Here is an 18,122-nt window from a genome sequence, read left to right as displayed (position 1 = left end):
TACATTAAACAAAGATATTCGTCTGAAGGGTTAATGGTGTGGTCAATTTCTTTATTTTGGGGGGGGTGGTGGGTCCTATAGCTAATTTTACATAATGATTACAAATTTTTTCTAAATTTTAATATTTGCCTTATTAAATGAAATATTATTTATCAGCTTTTTTTTCCTTTCTTGGGCCTGAAATGGAGGAATTTGGGTCAATAATAATATTGATAATTAAAAAATATTTTGCTAAATGTGCTAAACTTTTGCTGCTATTTGGTACTTTTGCTATTTTAAGCCTGTCATGGATAAATAATAATGAAAATAAAACCACCAGTAGCTGGCAGCAAGCCCTTGTTTTGATAAATCATTTATTGAATTTTTCAAATCAAATGACTTGTTCAAAACGGCTGATTCAATTAGAAACGTAACAAGCCTGCGTCTCAATGTGCATAACATCCATCCTTAAATTATATGTGATATTAGTCTTTTTTCAATACTGTTTAGGGCAGACAGGCTGTATAGTATTCACATCGGGACGCAGGGAAAGTGTCCATCTGAACGGGCCGCTGAATCACTGGCTCACTTGATTCGTTCAAAAACAATTTCATTCAAGGAAAAAAAAACACTGCGTTACTATGCCCTGTATAAAATTAATATCACATTTGTGCTCGTGCATGTAGGCCTACTAATATTCAGAAAAGTACATTGCTTCTGCAAAAAATTATAAAAACATAAAAACTCATACATGGATGGATGGTAAGGGGGAATGGTGGTTTTACTGAAGGGATGCTTATTTTTTTGTCATTTCTTTCAACCGGGGGATGCTATCCCTGTGTGTGTGTGTGTGTGTGTGTGTGTGTGTGTTCTGATTAACGACTAATTCGCAATATTACACTTATACATTAAATTTTTATGTTGAATACTGAACAGCTGTGAATAGCATTTTCTTGGCTGTATTTTATGAGTGTTAAACTGAGAAATATCACAAAAGCATTAATTCCCTGACCAGGACTCGAACCCGCGCCGATATCCGATATTATTAAGGTAATTCTCTAAACTATTTCGAGATTCAATTGTGTATGCTTACTTATCGGTAACCTTTTGAGGTATTATGGAAACAATTTATTGCGAGACCAACGTCTTTGTAGTTTCTGACCGTTTCCAGAGAACAGAGCACGAGCTGCTCCAGCCCTGCTTCTGCTGGTTTGATCCGGTTCCGCGCTGAGGGCCTTATATAGAGCAGAGGAAGGCCACGCCCCCATTCGCCACTGCTAGTCGTCGACGTCATCTCTCTGTATAAATCAGACAAACGAGTTGTTTTTGTTAGACAGCATTGCGGTAGATATTTTCGGACGTGGAGGATCTTATCCATCCAAACCTTTTCAAATGGGCCCCGTCGCCTAGCGTTTTCTCCCCAAAGCCTCCGACTGAATTGAGTAGGGTGCTCTAATAACATCTGCAAGAGCGGCAGAAGAAGGTGAGATGGTGGTCTGCGCTTCATATTTTAAAGGCTGGACATTGTTTGGGTCAGAGAATTTGAAGAGGGTAACGTTACATCTACTCTAACACTATTAGTGCTATAATGGGGTGTATTCTCACGTTTGAGACAATTTTTTTTCCTTTGATCTCAACTGCTGTAATTCCCATTGGATTACTGTAAGGTTAACTTCCTCGTGTAGCCTTCTGAAAAACTGCAGTATGAAGCTTGTTTGTAATGAATGTCTCATATCGCATAACGTCAGTTTGGTTAGTCATGTGGTTTGGCACTAAACTGTGTAATAATGAGAATGAAAATATGAAAACAATACAATTGCAATTACAAGACAAATAGGTAACCAGCACAATGTTTCAAACCATACGTGAGAGATAAAAGCTTTTAAATGCCTTCCCTGAGTCTGTCTGGATTCATTAAAATCCATTTTCAGGGTTAATATGGGAACTTATGAACTAGTTTGTTTTATTTACATTAAATTCATGTCTTAATGTCTTTACAGGGTTTCCATCTAAGTCACTATTGACACGAGTCTGTAAAATGGCAGCCATCCCATCTAGTGGTTCCCTTGTTGCTACTCACGACTACTACAGAAGTAAGTTGCCTTTGAGAGTGCTTTGCAGTTATAGTTAATTGCAACCATTAACAGTTGATGTCATAAAGAGCATTTGCCTTATAAGACTTCCTTTTCAGGGCGCATTGGCTCTACGTCCAGTAGCAGCTCGTGTGGCAGTTCAGAGTACAGTGGGGAGGTTATTCCACATCACCCAGGTGAGTTACGTGTCATTTCAGTCTTTTCAACCCCCCCCCCCCCCATCTCAATCAATACTTCACTGCAACAGTTTTGACACGACATGAAGACATTTACATGTTATGCAATTTGCACAGTTTGCACACACATCACAGCTCTGTTGAAATGGATACTTGTCTGATTGCTTTTGAGTAATCAACTGCTGCGGAAATCACTTTTGTGAATTACAAACAGGACTGTTGCTTAAATGCATCAGCCTACGTCTTTGTTAAGAGACTCTTTAACAGTTAGTGCCTACATCATTGTATACTTAATCCATTAGAAGATTAGACTGGTGGTGCTTTGCTTGTTCTGACCTGTTGTTGAACTGTGCTTTAGGTCTGCCCAAACAGGATTCTGGTCATTGGTGGTCGAGTTTCTTCTTTGGGAAGCAGAACCAGCCTGGGATGGGAACTCTTACTGAGGAGGCTCAGCAGAAGTGAGTCACTGGATTGAGTTTCACCCGAGTTGTTGCATGTAACACGAATACCTTGCCAAGTGCTGATGCACTTTTAAATTGCAGATGCAGTTGCAAATTTTAGATTTCATTACTAGGGGTTTTGGTTTGACAGCAATTTTTAAATTCTAAATCCCTTCATCTGACTGGCTCTCTGCAGGTCAGGGGGGGTGAGTGTGACCAATGGGCAGGTGACATGTATCGCTCGGGAGATGGTGATGAGGCAAGCGAGCGAAAGTAGCGATGGAGGCAAGTCGGAGGCGGGGATTTCTACTCATTCCTGAATCGGACACCAGATCAGGACACCAACGCTAGGGGACGGAATCGGCTCCCCTTTTCTTTTCCTTTTAATTTCCCATCCATATGGGCTGTTAGTATATATATTATGTAACACTTTTTTTTTTTTTGTATGCATTGTTTATATATATATATATATATATATATATATATATATATATATATCATGTATTAAATGGAAGAGCTGAAACTTGCAAAAAAAAAAATTTTGTACATTTTTACACATCCCTTACACTGATGACCTGTTTTTTGTTACTTGTTGTTGTCTTATCCTGTGTTATTCAACACAATAAATGGTCTTAAACAGCCCACTACTGCTATTGGACATCTATTTATTTATTTCATATTTTGTTTCTGTATTATAAAGAAACAATACACCACCATCTCCACTTTACAATCAAGAGAAAAGACCCCATACATATAAAGCATATTAGCTATACGTATAATAGAGTATTAGAAGCTGTGTTTAAAATAAACTGAATCTGGAAAGGTCCATGAACCAGGACTCAAACTTGAGATGCCTTAAAGCAAATATATCATACAAAATGGTGCTATATATAAGTGTGCTGCCCATGAGGCTATTGGCGCCAATGAGAGAGATGCTATTTTCAGCTGATCTGCACATAGATGTGTTGATGTACTGTTTGACATTATTATGGAAAATTGTGTATAAAATCATGTACTAATTTGTCTGTGTTCAAAGTGTGTAGAGAAGGAAAGGCATTTATTTATTTCATAAAAAGAATGATTTGATTATATAGCAAGCATGCTGAAGCTAAATTTCAAAGTGGACTTTGGCAAGGAGACAAACAGGACTCTTGGATGGTAACTGAGGCAGACATAATGTCATGACAACTGCTCTTGAGTGAAATGTCAGTTCTCCTCATACAGAAATAATCAAAGAAAGCAACCGTTTTCAATTATCATTTTTTTAAGAATTGTATTTTTAATTCAAATAAATACTTTGAGCTTTGAACAGGGTGAGCAGCAGGTGCAAGCATAAATACAGGTCTGAAGTGCTTTTGTTCCAAACACAGAAACAGTGAATATGGGAAACAGTCCATATGGGACATGTCTTGCTAGATGATGCTGTACAGCTTTGTTCCTGTGTGTACATGGATTTTCCAGGTCACTAAGTTCTGATGGTTGGCTAGATACATGAAAAGGCCTCTTTGTGGCATGCTGACTCTGTTCTTTTTCAGACATTACTTCCCCTTTGTTTGCAGCAATAGGTCCCAACTACAAGACTGTGACATGCAGGTGCTGTGGTTGGTAGTTTATTGAAGATGAAAAGAAATGTACTTTTTATTGGCAGAATTGAAGTATATCAAAATCTGTAAATGACTTATCTGTTGCTATATTGGCTACACAGGCAATAGAAAATGTTTCTACGTATTTGAAAGGCAAAAGCTTTTCAAAACTTTCAGTGCCATGCCAAGTTAATCTCGACAATTAAATCTAATAGTATTATATGTCAAAACACATATTACAGATTAGGTTGGTCCATCTGATGTGCGTGAAAAAAAGCAAATAAACGATTGCTCTCTTTAAAATTTGGATATTTTAACAGCGAAGTAAGCCAACATATTGTTAGCTGCAATTTCTCCAATTTGCTCTTTTAGGAGTACTTTGTCTCATACTGGTGTGGGGACAGGCCTCGCGTAAAGTAAGGCAAAATAAATGCAGCATATTGCTATATGGATATTTATACAGTATAATTAGAGTACTGTTCAAAATTTTGGGGTCAGTAAGAATTTTTTTTCTATAGAATAATTTTTCTAAATTAATTTATTTTATTCATAAAGGGATGAATGACTGATTTGTAAAGTTACAAAAACAAATTACATTTCAAACAAATGCTGCTCCTTGTGTCCACAAAAATAATAAGCAGCACAAGTGTTTTCAACACGGATAATAAATGTTTCTTGAGCAGCAAATCAGCATAGTAAAATGATTTCTGAAAGATCCTGTGACACTAATGACTGGAGTAATGATGCTGAACATTCAGCTTTGCATCACAGTTTACACTTGAAATTATATTCAAATAGAATACACTTCTTTTAAATTGTTTAAGAGACTTAATAACTCCAAGAGTCTGAATAATAGCATATAAACAAAATAGGATTATTCTCTAGCATGAAAAAAAAAGAAAAATAATAGAATAATGATTGTAGCAGCACTTTTAAGAAGCACATTCCATTCACGTTTTGTGTCTGTGGAGAAGCATTTTTTTCCAGAGCTCTGTATGTTATTCTGTCTACTTCACCACACGATCAGCAGGACTTTGTCGTTTGGAAGAGCTTCCGCTGGATGCTGGACTCTTTAAAACCACATTTACTGTCCAGCCATCGCTCTTAGGCCCTAAACCTGTATTTAGACAGAAATTCATGGTTTTGTTGTCAATAGGGCTAAATGTACACCTGTATAGATTGGCAGATCCCAGTTTGACTCATACTATACCTTTGTGCTTGGATTTGGTCACCCAGACAGTCACTTGTCTTTGCTTTGGTTCCATTAAGTTATCAGAAAGACTGCTGACTGCCTTCATTTTGTCTGTCGGGCAGATGCCTGCAAACAAAAACAATCACACACAAAAAAACAACTTAAATTTACCAAAGCCCTACTGAGAAAATCCTCTTAGGCATGTGTTGTGTTTAAAAATAAATAAATACATAATGTGTAATCGCTTCTGTAACTTTAGTCAAGATAAAGAGATCTTTTAAATGTAATATGAAACATTTTTAGTTATTTACAGTAAATATATTTGTCTTTCTTTAAATGTTTTTAGTACTCAGTACGGTATAAGCAATCAGACTAGGTGTATTTCTGGCAATTCACAAAATTGGGACTGATATTTTTATTAGGTCAACAAATTAGTCAATCACTATGTTGATTGATAAGGCTAAAACTGAAACAATTTGTCCTGCACATTCAGGTACAAGTTCATTCAAGAGACACAAACAGAGCTTTGTAAAGCAGATAGTCAGAATAACACATGTCCTGTAGCTGTTTAAACAGAGGAGAGCTAAAAATAGTGCTGCACTTACTCCGATAAAACTCATTCCGAGCAAGGAGACAGACAGGGGCATTTACGGTGGTCATGGTCAGCTTTTACTTTTAAATATGACAGAACCAAATGCTTGGAAAGTGGGGTGTTCTTTGGAACCTGGAAACATACAGCAAAGGAGGAGTTAAGGTCAGTGCTGAATGAGCCACAAACACAAACTCTTATCATGCTTTAAAAACTTGTTGACTCCACAAAAAAAAAAAAAAAAACATGTTGATTATAGATAAATCACGTGTGTGTCAAAAGTCAAAGAAAGGACTTTTGTCCTAGTTTTGCTCAAATTGTAAACACAATATGCTTGTCCTCCGTAGGGTCACGGAAGCCATTAATAAAAAGCCCAAAGTAAACTTCCGTTTTTGCTGGGTATGCACCGTCAAAAGAGCAGGGAACAGAGGGAATTAGAAGTTTAAACTATTATTTTAATAGTGACAATGAAATAGCATAAAGACAAAGATGAAACATTCTAGTCGAGTGTCTTTTATGTCTTTCTAAATACGACTGATTCGGCTCTAGTCATTTCTGAATGAGTCAGTTTTTAAACAAACCAGTTGAGTGAATAATTCAATGACTCACTCATAAAGGGAGTCACTTGTATCATTCCTGAATGAATCGGTCGAGTGAATAATTCAGCGACATACACATAGACAGTCACTTGTCACCATGTACAGTACTAGGATTTCAGTGTAAGTTGCAGAAAGAGTGTAAACGGTTGTTATGTTAGTTTGTTGTGTGCTTGATGGGAATTCACTAGGGCTAATAATGACGTCATTGTTGTGTTACTTGGCATAATTAAAAAAAAACACACACAACAGAAACCATCACAGAATTTGTAATGGTTTTACTGGTTATACTAGGAATTGTACTGGTTTTAATGGAAACTGTAATGGTGTCTGTTGATTCAGCAATACTGTTAGACTGACATATCTCTGACACATTCTTAATCTTAAGGGTGTGTTAGAGGATCTCTACCAAAATATTGTTCCATCTCTAAAAATAAAACCGCTTCCTCCACACTAACACTCATATATATATATATAGCTACATAGCTATGTGTGATCATAGCTGGGTGGTGCTAATTATGGAAGTGAACTTTGCTCTATATAGCCAGCCAGAAGTGCATAGTTTGATCTCGCCTATATTGGTCCTCTTGTTTTGATGCAGAATACAATGATTCTCAACAGCTCTGCAGTCTCCTGCATTAATCTTTCTTTTCTTAGACACATAACAGGCTTTTTTGTTAAGGCTCCCTTAAGCGCAAGACTGTTCATGATCACTAATCCCTCACAAAACACGAAATTGATCTTGAACACAAAAGCCTTTGTGTAAAGGAGGTTTAATCTGCAATGGCATAACAGCAGGGAGAACAATGCTTCATCAGCAGACTCTGATGATGTTAAAGAGTGAAACAGCAAGGGATTGAAGGAAAAACTTGTCGCTTGATCCCATTTGAAAGGTTAGTATGTGAACAGAGACGTCTGGAATTGAATACAGATACAACAGAAAACAGAAAAGCTAATGGACAAGGGTGTCATTCTTTTAAAAAGATCCATATCGGTCCTCCAGGCGTTTTTCTAAGACCAAAATACAGAAGTGTTTCTTTGTGAATTGATGTATATGGTGGGCGGGTGTATGAGACAGAAAAAAAGAATGAGACATAAGAATAGAAGCAGAAGAGATACAAAAAGCTTGCCGAAGATAAAGAGAAACAAAGAAGAAGAGGAAAACAGTCATCACAGTTGTGAATATTTCCCTGCTAAACTTCATCCACAGTAAAAACAAAACACAGAAACAAGCTGCAAAGTACATTTATGAAAAACAACTCATAAATGAGACCTATTCGGTTAGTATCAAGTCAACATATTAGATATATCTAAATCAGTTTAAATATATATATACACACACACACACACACACACAGAAGTGTGAGAAGTCTGCTTAAAGTTTTGTTTTACATTTCTTCAAATATAAAAACAATAATGCTGCTGTTTATATTCCTATGATTAGAAATGTTGTTTTAAAGTCCATGCAATATGTCTTGATTTTATCTTTAAGTAGACCTTGCCTTTTTGTAGGCTGTCTGTCATGTGTAAAACTCCTTAAAGTCCAATGGCAGTGTAAATGTTCCAGAAATGTTTTTAAATCTTGTGAAGAAGGGAAAGCCTGGGATCATAATGCATGTCCAAACAGATGAGACAGCTTTATATCAAACCCCTCCTTTGCTTCAGGCTCGAGGACTGACAAGCTATTCGCTAAGGAGGCGAAGGTCCCACCCTGAGGAACACCCATTAGCTTTCCTGACCATTTGAGAAAGACACTGGGATGAAGGAAAGGTCGGGACGCTTATGCGCTGCTACAAATATTTTCCAGCCCTCACAAATACCAGTGGAGATTCATTGCATAAGAGACAAGCTTGCACATGGATGCTACTGTTCTTAAATGCACTTTATTGCAGTACACCCTACTGTCTGTAAATCTGTAAAATGTTATTTTTGCCTTTATGTGTTCTGATTATTTCAATAATAACAATCTCTGCAAAGTTCAACTTTTTGAGGTTACAGAAAAACCCTGCATGCCATTATTCCACTTTGACCTATATTCTTCTAGTAAGAAAAACAGGACTACTTCAGAAAGTCATGTGACATGCCTGCAAAAGAGTCTTGAATAGGAGGAGCTATTGGGGTGTCCAGTGCTGATCACGCTCGGACTGCATGAGCAGCTCTGTGAACATCCTCCTGCTGCATGGCTGACCATAAATCACTCACACCGAGAACTAGAGGAGCTTTCCCTGGAAGAGATCATGTCACCGTAAACCCAGCATCACAGCAAAGCTGAATACTTGTTGCATTAAGTGTTTAACTGTTTGTTAAGGTAGCCTATACAACAAAGCCTTTATTTTTTATGCTCGTCCAAACATGTAATTTCTTCCAAACTACTATTTAGACAATGGCAAGATGCCAAACAGGAAACAACCGAACTTAATGGAAAAAGCTATACATGACGGACATGTCCATGTCAACATAACGTCCATTTTAAGAACATAAATATTTATTTAATCCATCGGTAATACTTACTGATGTCTATCTATATACAGTTGTTTTCCAACCAAAGTTAAATTAATCACTTTCTGGAGGATGATGCCATAAAGAACTGGATTTTTAATTAAACACAGGATGGAAATTCAAACCTAGAGACCAAAAAGAAAAAAAAAAAGAAATATTTCACCAGTAATGTTTTTGAATAACAGTTTTGAATATTGCTTATCGCTAAAAATGGAAAGATCAGAGTAAACCAAAGTAGCTTAAGTAGTTATTAATCACGCTATGTACATGTCATTCTGATATTATTGCCATAAAGAAATACCATATATGCTTAAAATGTATAACTATGCTAAAAGGAATAACAGGATCCTGTTGCTAATGATGATGATAAATGACCAACATTAGCAGTTCTTGTCGTTATTATTGTTGTTGAAACTTTATGTGAGAGAACATGTTATTTGTAGGTTAAACTTAAGAACAGAGTCATTGAAAAGCCCTTGTGGTGTTTGTTGTTGAACTGAAAGCATGGAGGAACAGTGTTGATACGCCTCGTACATTATACTTTCCCTCATGACATAAGCATATACATTTGATTAACATGCTCTGAAATAATTATGCTATTTCATGCATTATTATATCCATGCTATAAGTAAATGACATGCAGTATGGCAAGCCTTGTTAACATTTAATCAATAAGCTGTACTAGCATCTTTTTTTTCATGTTACTAGTACTTATTTTTTAGACACTACACTGAAAATAATGACTTTGTGGTATGGTAAAATCTATTACATTAATTAATGTAATTTATACATTGTAAAATCAAGATTAAGTTGGAACTATAATATCTTAACACTATTTATTAATGTAATAACATAACTGAGAAGAAAGAGTAAATTGTATTATATATTTACAAGTACTATTTAATGTTTTATGGTCACAGCACATTCACCTAAAAATACGAAGCAAATTTTAATCTGAAAAGCAAAGTGCGTTTGAATCCGCTCGCTTTTTTTTTCTTTTCTTTTTTTAAAAATAAGATCCGTCTGGCAGTGGCAGAGACGGTCGGCTTGGGGGGTCACTTTTGGCTGACTTATTTTCGGTAAGTTTTGACTTTTGTATTTTAGATTTGTGATACCAACTATGTGTTCGTTTTCAAGGTTTGATTATTGCATAGACGTTACGGTTCAAAATTATCTGAATGTGAGTTTTAATCACAATAATGTTAACGTTAGCTAAAGCGCCACCATTATCCACTTCTATAAAGTTGAGACTGATGGTTAGTCAAAACTAAATGTAGTTAGCCGCGTTCTTGTAGAAAAAGTCACCCAGTCTGATTATCTGAGTAATTTAATGTTAGCTGGCCGGGATTAAACTCAAACTGTCAGGTTAAGTTATGTAAGGAAATCGATGTAACGTAAAATTAACGTGCTGACTGCCTGTGTGTGTCCTAGCTAATGTTAGCCTTATTTAAAAGTGTCTAACATTAACGTTAGTCGTTTTATATCCACTGAAAATTTCGCAGCAAGTAATTTATCAAAGTCTGCATCAAAGAAGGAAATTTTGGAAAAATGCAGTACCAGATGGCAGGTGAACTTGGATACCAATTACGTTAAACATTGATGTGTAGCAGCAAGTGCTTGTATGAATTCAGCCATTTTATTTTTGTAAGCTAGCGGTATGAAGGTCCGGTCACCTTTTTAATGAAAATAAAAAGTAATGTTTTTAAAACCTAACTTAGACCACAGCCTTTCAACGGCTTAAGTGAGGGAGGAGTTGGGCTAAAGGTGAAGTGAAGTGACATTCAGCCAAGTACGGTGACCCATACTCAGAATTTGTGCTCTGCATTTAACCCATCCGAAATGCACACACACACAGAGCAGTGAACACACACACACACTGTGAGCATACACCCGGAGCAGTGGGCAGCCATTTATGCTGCGGCGCCCGGGGAGCAGTTGGGGGTTCGATGCTTTGCTCAAGGGCACCTCAGTCGTGGTATTGAAGGTGGAGAGAGAACTATACATGCACTCCCCCCACCCACAATTCCTGCCGGCCCGGGACTCGAACTCACAACCTTTCGATTGGGAGTCCGACTCTCTAACCATTAGGCCACGACTTCAAGTTAGCATCAGTAGCTTCATCCCTGTGCATCTCAGTCTAGGAGATGAAGCAAAAACCGTTAACTTTGAATGCAATGAGCGGCAAGCCTCTACGCCTCGTTGCCATGCCAATTCATTGTCAGGCACAAACTCGTAACAAGTTCTATGCTGTATTAAAAGTAATTAAAACAAAATGTAAATGAGATCTCAATGCCACAATTTGTTTCTTTCAACAGGTAAAAGAACAGTACATGAGTGCGTTGCGATATCTATCTGGTCTGACACGGCAACGTTCTCATACAGGCAAGTAGAAATCTTTGTAATAATACTATAATATTGCTGCTCTTATTTCTCACATTACACACCAGGGAGTCTTTTCAAAAAATGTCTAACAAATAGATAAAAATGTGACAAATAGATAAGTAAATGCATGTGTTTTTGACAGGTCATAAAACTGTAATGGATTGGGATATATATATATATATATATATATATATATATATATATATATATATATATATATATATATATATAATTTTATTTTTAAAAACTTAAATTTAACTTGTTAAAATCTGCAGAATACTGCACACAGACAAACTGCATGCAGGTATATATGCAGAACAGCTCCTCCTGCTTGTAATTCACACAGTATTGACACATTATCAATCTGTTCACAGTACCAAAGTAGACGTGAAACTGTCATCCGCATCCTTATCCTGTACCTCGGCGAGAAAGAAGAAGAGCTATTTGAAGATTGCCCGGTAAAGCATGATTTTTTTTTTGTCATAAAAATCATTTTTAAGCGCAAGTGAAAAAGTAAGACACAAACATGAAGATTTTCCACTCAGGAATGGTCCAAATTATGTGCAGTCACAACTTAAACGTAGTCTGGATATTACAAAGGGTTTCCTGGCACTGTAAAGGTGCAGAGTCACACAATGTATGGTTTCGAACAACATTCATTTTATGGGTACAATCTGTGAATTGCATCTGTCTTGTGCAATGTTCTACTAACTTTTTTACTTATGTTGACTCAAGGTAAAACACATTATACTGAATTTAACAATGTGAGTTATGTTAAGTAATTTTTAGCGAGCATGTTCGTTCTGCATTGATAATGAATCTCTTTTGTATTTGTTTCTCAATTGAATTGTGTTCTTTCTTTTTTATAAACTGTATGCAGGAGGACACTCGCAGTGATGCCGCTGAACATATCCTTAAGATACTGGTCATCCAACACCGAGCCGAGCCAGATAATGAACAAAAGACTGACTCATCGGCTTTTGGATCACCAGTAGTTCTTTCAGACAGTTCGATTCAATAAACTGGTTGAAGAAAACAGTTCACCGGTTCTTTTGCTCACTACGTAATGGCGTCATTGGCGATGATTGCCCTTGATTCAAGCCTTCGGTTTACCCGAGAAGAGTCAATCTTTCGTTCATTATCTGGCTCGGACTCGGTGTTCATCTTCAGTTCTCTCTTCACAGCAGTTCAGTCAGTGTACTGTTTGAGTAAATGAATTACTCCGGGATATTGGTTTGTTTTAACTCAGAGGGAGTGTCAGTAACATTAATCAAGTTAACAGCTTAAGTCATTTGTGGATTAATGCGTATTGGAGATGCGAACCGTTTAAAACGATTCAGTTCGATTTGGTGAACTGGTTCAAAAAGATCCGGTTACATCGAATGATTCGTTCGCAAACCGGATATCACAAACTGCTTTGTTTTGAACTCTCTCACAACAGACACGGAAGAGAAGACAATGATGAATAAAGTCTTTGCTATTTTGGACCAAAATGTATTTTCGATGCTTCAAAAAATTCTAACTGACCCTCTGATGTCACATGAACTACTTTGATGATGTTTTTCTTACCTTTCTGGACATGGACAGTATACTGTACATACAGTTTCAATGGAGGGACTGAGAGCTCTCGGACTAAATCTAAAATATCTTAAACTGTGTTCTGAAGATAAAAGAAGGTCTCACTGGTTTGGAACGACATGAGGGTGAGTTATTAATGACATAATTTAGATTTTTGGGTGAACTATCCCTTTAAGTGAATTGTAAGATTCTAATTGGGTATTTGAGAAAATATAATCCCAGATATGTGTTGGATGGAGTAAAATAGATTTTCCTTTTCTTTAGGGGAAATTGTTGGTTAATTCTACAGTTATTGTAAATGATCCGAGAGGTTACTGAATGTACCTTAACTACTTATCAGTTGATGTGAATATGTGAATGTTGACATAATAAACTGTTAAACTTTATTGTATTTATTTGTGATTTGTGAGAAAAGTATTTGATGCAGAGAAAATTACTACATTTATTTGGTAACACTTAAAAAAAAGCAACATTTACATAATAATAGTGAGTAATAAAAGTAATTCAAAATGTGAAATGGACAGACATTCTAAAATCTACTTAATTAATTCATAACAGTAAATATAACAGATTTATAAAAGTTGATAAAAAGTGATATTTTCACATTTTAAAATTAAATTTACTTAATTACTTTTAATAAATACAACCTGCTAAGTTAAATATAATTAAGTAACATTTACTTAATGTCTTCACAAATGTTACATTTAGTGTTAAGTAAATTTCACTTGATACTGGCAAGTAAGTTGTACTTGATATTACAGCAGTAAAATTTACTAAGAAAAATTGAGTGCAAATTGTTACAATGATTTTATCAAGTAAATCCTACAAGTTGTTTTTATCAGTGTAGTATCTTTTCCATTAAGTACTAGTACTTATTCATTAGGTACTAGTGCTTATTCATTAACTATTCTTTAGGTATTAGTGCTTATTCATTAGGTATTAGTGTTTATTCTATAGGTATTAGTGTTTATTCTTTAGGTACTAGTGTCTTTTGTAAAGTTACTAGTACTTATTCATTAGATACTAGTACTTAATCATTAGATACTAGTACTTATTCCAATAGTGACTATTTAATTAAACTATTCGTGTTAACAAAAAATAGAACTAGTACTTATGTTTTATTTACTATTAACTTTTTAGACCAGAGATATCCTGAACTTAAAACTTTTCAAATTTGCATTTCTTCCCAGTATGGTAATTGTATGTTGAATTTTAATGAGTCAGCAACATATAGGAGAGAGATTAAAAAGGAAACAGAAACAATGAGATGGATGTACTTTTTTTAGAAAACCAAATAGAAAAGAAACAATTATTTGTACACAAGCGCATAGAAAACTTATTTTTGTCAGTTTTTTAACTGTAATTTCGTAAATATAGTAGCCTAATGTGTTTGTTGGTCTTTGAGGGACCTCTGCTGGCAGGATGGAGATACGACACTAACTGTATTAGATGTTATTTTCCTATTTTTTTCTCCAGTAAAAACAATAAATATCATACACGAGCTGTATGTTAACTTTATTTTTTATTTTTTTTCATATACAGTCATGCCCAAAAATATGGACACCCTTGATAAATATGATAAAAGAAGCCTGTGAAAATTAATCTGCATTGTTAATCCTTTTGATATTTTATTTTAAAAATTCACAAAAATCTAACCTTTCATTGGATAATAATAATTTAAAATGGGGGGAAATATCATTATGAAATAAATGTTTTTCTCTAATAAACATTGGCCACAATTAAGAACACCCCTAGAAATTCTTATGAGTAAAATAACTCTAAAGTGTATTCACAGTCATATTCACAATTTTGAATATAAACATGATTATAAACATGAAATTATCCAGCCATTGCTTCCTGTTTCACAGAAATATAAAGAGGAGGGAAAACAAAGCCCAAATGCCCTTAATCATCCATCACAATGAGAAAAACCAAAGAATATATTTCTGATGTGCAGCAAAAGATAACTGAGCTTCACAAATTAGAAAGTGACTTTATCAAATGAGCTAGAGCAGTGAAAATTCCCATTTCCACCATCAGGGCAATAATTAAGAATTTCTAATCAACAGAAAATGTTACGAATCTGCCTGGAAGAGGACGTGTGTCTATATCGTCCTAATGCATGGTGAAAAGGAGAGTTTGAGTGTCTCAAGACTCTCCAAGGACCACAGCTGGAGAACTGCAGAAAATAGTTGAGTCTCTGGTTCAGAAAACCTTAAAAGAAAAATTGTCAAACAGCACCTACATCAATACATGTTGTTTAGGAGGGTTACAAGAAAAATTCTCCTAGCTCATTCAAAAACAAACTAAAGCATATTAATTTATAAGACACAGTGTTGGGGAGTAACTAGTTACATGTAACGGCGTTACGTAATTTAATTACAAAATTATTTTAACTGTAATTAGTTACAGTTACTAAGAAAAAATGAGTAATTAAATTACAGTTACTTATGAAATCTTTAACGATTACAAAGGGGATTACATTTGAATATTTACACACATCCACATACAGATTTAACTGATTTATTTCCCAAATTGCAATGACTATTCTGAGACATACCGCCCTAATAATTTCCGGGATGCGGAAATACAGTCTGGTTCGTAGAATCCAGTCATAAAAACGAAATGCCTAACGCGGACGGAATATGCCACATTTTGGATGACTAAATCAAAAGTAGGTCAGTACACTTGAATCAAAACATGACATGGACTAGTGTCTGTGAATATTAAGCCCCAAAAATGCAATATATGACTTGCACATTCTGCGTGTCTGTGGAAATCAGGCGCGGACTGGACACCGGGAGAACCGGGACAATTCCCGGTGGCCTGGCAGCCGATTTTGCCCGCTATTTTAATATCATTATTGTATAATTGCCTGCCGAATGTACTAAAGCGATCATTTGCGAATCCGCCGCTTGATAATTAAATCTCTAATAAATCAGGAAGGGTTAGTCATGACTCGCGCGCTCTCCGCGCCTCCGCCCAACGGTTTGGATCAGACTCAGAGTAATCAATGAGAGAGAGAGAGAGAGAGAGAGAGAGAGAGAGAGAGAGAGAGAGAGAGAGAGAGAGAGAGAGAGAGAGAGAGAGAGAGAGAGAGAGAGAGAGAGAGAGAGAGAGAGAGAGAGAGAGAGAGAGAGAGAGAGAGTGGACTGTGGAAGCGCACAGCTGGAGCAGAGAAGCAGAACTACTGTTCAGGGTTTCAGGTCAGTTTCATCTGTAAAGATGCTTTTTTTTCTTTGTTTTTTTATTGAATTAATCAAGCAGCAGCACGTTGCTCATCAGTCATCACTCAAAATACTATATAAAGGACATCATTATTATCTGTTGTAATGTTACAGTAGTAATTTAGCTGAAAAACAATCAGATTTTTTTTATAGGTTTAGGGGGAGCTAAGACAGACAACAACACAACCCTTACGAAAATTAACGTTTTAATATATTTCTATAAATCCAGAGAAAATAGTTACTATTGTTTAACTGTGGTAACCAAAAATTTAAAATGATTTTACAAATTGAGTTATTTAAAAATAAATACAAATCCATTTGCAAAAAACAAAACAAAAAAAAAGGTTATTGTATATAGGCTAAAAAAAGCATGGTCAATTTTTGTAAGGAAAACATGACTCATGTACAATATTAGGATTTTTCTATAAAGATATTGTAGTATTGTAGAGTATTGTATTGTAAAGTATAGTTTTGTTCAATCTTGAGTATTAAAGTCAAGAGAGAGATGGATAACAGGGCAAAATAAAGAGACTGAAGAGAAAAATGGAAGTGAAGGTGCAGTTCAGGAGAGAACTTTTAATCATTTAGCATGTCCCCAAATTAAAGATTTAAACCTTTTTTATGTCAGGTCCATACAAAAAATAGTTTTGTCCATGAATTTGTTTGTATGAGTTTGAATTTTCCAGTCTGAATTTTTTTCCCAGTCCTTCCCTCCTGTAAATTAATGGCAAAGACATGGCTTCATTTACTACACATAGGCCTACTGAAGCTCGCAGTGTTTTCAACCTCTGCTGCCTCAATATAGGAGTACACGAGCACATAAACATAGTTTCTAGAACTGCTTTGTGTCACTTCATGTGCATTTTACTTATTTTGAGAAAACTATCATCATATCATATACAAAGAGACAGCAGTTTAAAAAAAACACCAATGTTTCAGGAGTTTATTACACAGAATACGTCACATGCTTATTAGATAACTGTATTTGAGGTGATGAATATGCTTTTATTCATTATTCTTTAATTTTCACAAATTTAGAAAAGTAATCAAAAAGTACTCAAAAGTAATTAGTTACATTACTTTAATAAAGTAATTGAAAAAGTTACACTACTATTACATTTTAAACAGGGTAACTTGTAATCTGTAACCTATTACATTTCCAAAGTAACCTTCCCAACACTGATAAGACACGACTAAAAACTTCAAATGGTACAGGCTTCTATGATCAGATGAAACTAAAAAATTAGCTGTTTAGCAGCAAACACTTAAGATGGGTTTGGTGAACACAGAGATAAAAAGTACCCCATGTGTACAATGAAATATACTGCTCTATTTTTGATGTTGTGGGCCTATATTTGTACTGGAGGTCCTGGACATCTTGTTTAGATACATGGCATCTTTGATTATATCAAATACCAACATATAAAAAATCAAAAAGTGACTGACTCTGTTAGAAATCTTATAATGGACCATGTTTGGGTCTTCCAACCGTACAATAATCCAAACACAAACCTCAAAAACAATACAGAAATGGGTCCCTGGGCACAAAACCAAGCTTCTGCTATAGCCATTCCAGTCCTCTGACCTAAACCCTACAGAAAATGAGAGGAGTGAACTGAAGAGGAGAAGCACCAACATGGAGCTGGGAATCTAAAGGGTCTGGAGTGATTCTGGATGAAGGAATGGTCTCTGATCTCTTGTCAGGTGTTCTCTAACCTCATCAGGCATTAAAGGAAAACATTTAGAGCTTTTAAACTGGCAAATGGAGGTTTAAAAAAAGAATTCAAT

At 35.6% G+C, this 18,122-nt stretch overlaps 1 protein-coding gene across 1 annotated transcript; it reads left to right on the top strand.

Annotated features, from left to right (window-relative positions):
* Window positions 1–1,287: 1,287 nt before the first annotated feature.
* LOC132118044 (pancreatic progenitor cell differentiation and proliferation factor B) lies at window positions 1,288–3,158 on the top strand. Its single transcript, XM_059527526.1, has 5 exons — window positions 1,288–1,462; window positions 1,980–2,072; window positions 2,171–2,248; window positions 2,607–2,706; window positions 2,885–3,158. The coding sequence occupies exons 2-5, from the start codon at window positions 2,018–2,020 to the stop codon at window positions 3,006–3,008; spliced, it is 357 nt and encodes a 118-aa protein (XP_059383509.1). The 5' UTR covers window positions 1,288–1,462; window positions 1,980–2,017; the 3' UTR covers window positions 3,009–3,158.
* Window positions 3,159–18,122: the final 14,964 nt, after the last annotated feature.

The sequence above is a fragment of the Carassius carassius genome, chromosome 37 (genome assembly GCF_963082965.1).
Source record: "Carassius carassius chromosome 37, fCarCar2.1, whole genome shotgun sequence".
Taxonomy (NCBI): Eukaryota; Metazoa; Chordata; class Actinopteri; order Cypriniformes; family Cyprinidae; genus Carassius; species Carassius carassius.
This window is presented reverse-complemented; position numbering and strand designations above follow the sequence as displayed.

Excerpts from the sequence above, each read along its gene's own strand:
- LOC132118044 (XM_059527526.1), top strand. The coding sequence starts at position 2,018 with ATGGCAGCCATCCCATCTAGTGGTTCCCTTGTTGCTACTCACGACTAC. Across the intron at positions 2,073-2,170 it reads TACTCACGACTACTACAGAA|GGCGCATTGGCTCTACGTCC; the intron begins GTAAGTTGCCTT and ends CTTCCTTTTCAG. Across the intron at positions 2,249-2,606 it reads GGTTATTCCACATCACCCAG|GTCTGCCCAAACAGGATTCT; the intron begins GTGAGTTACGTG and ends ACTGTGCTTTAG.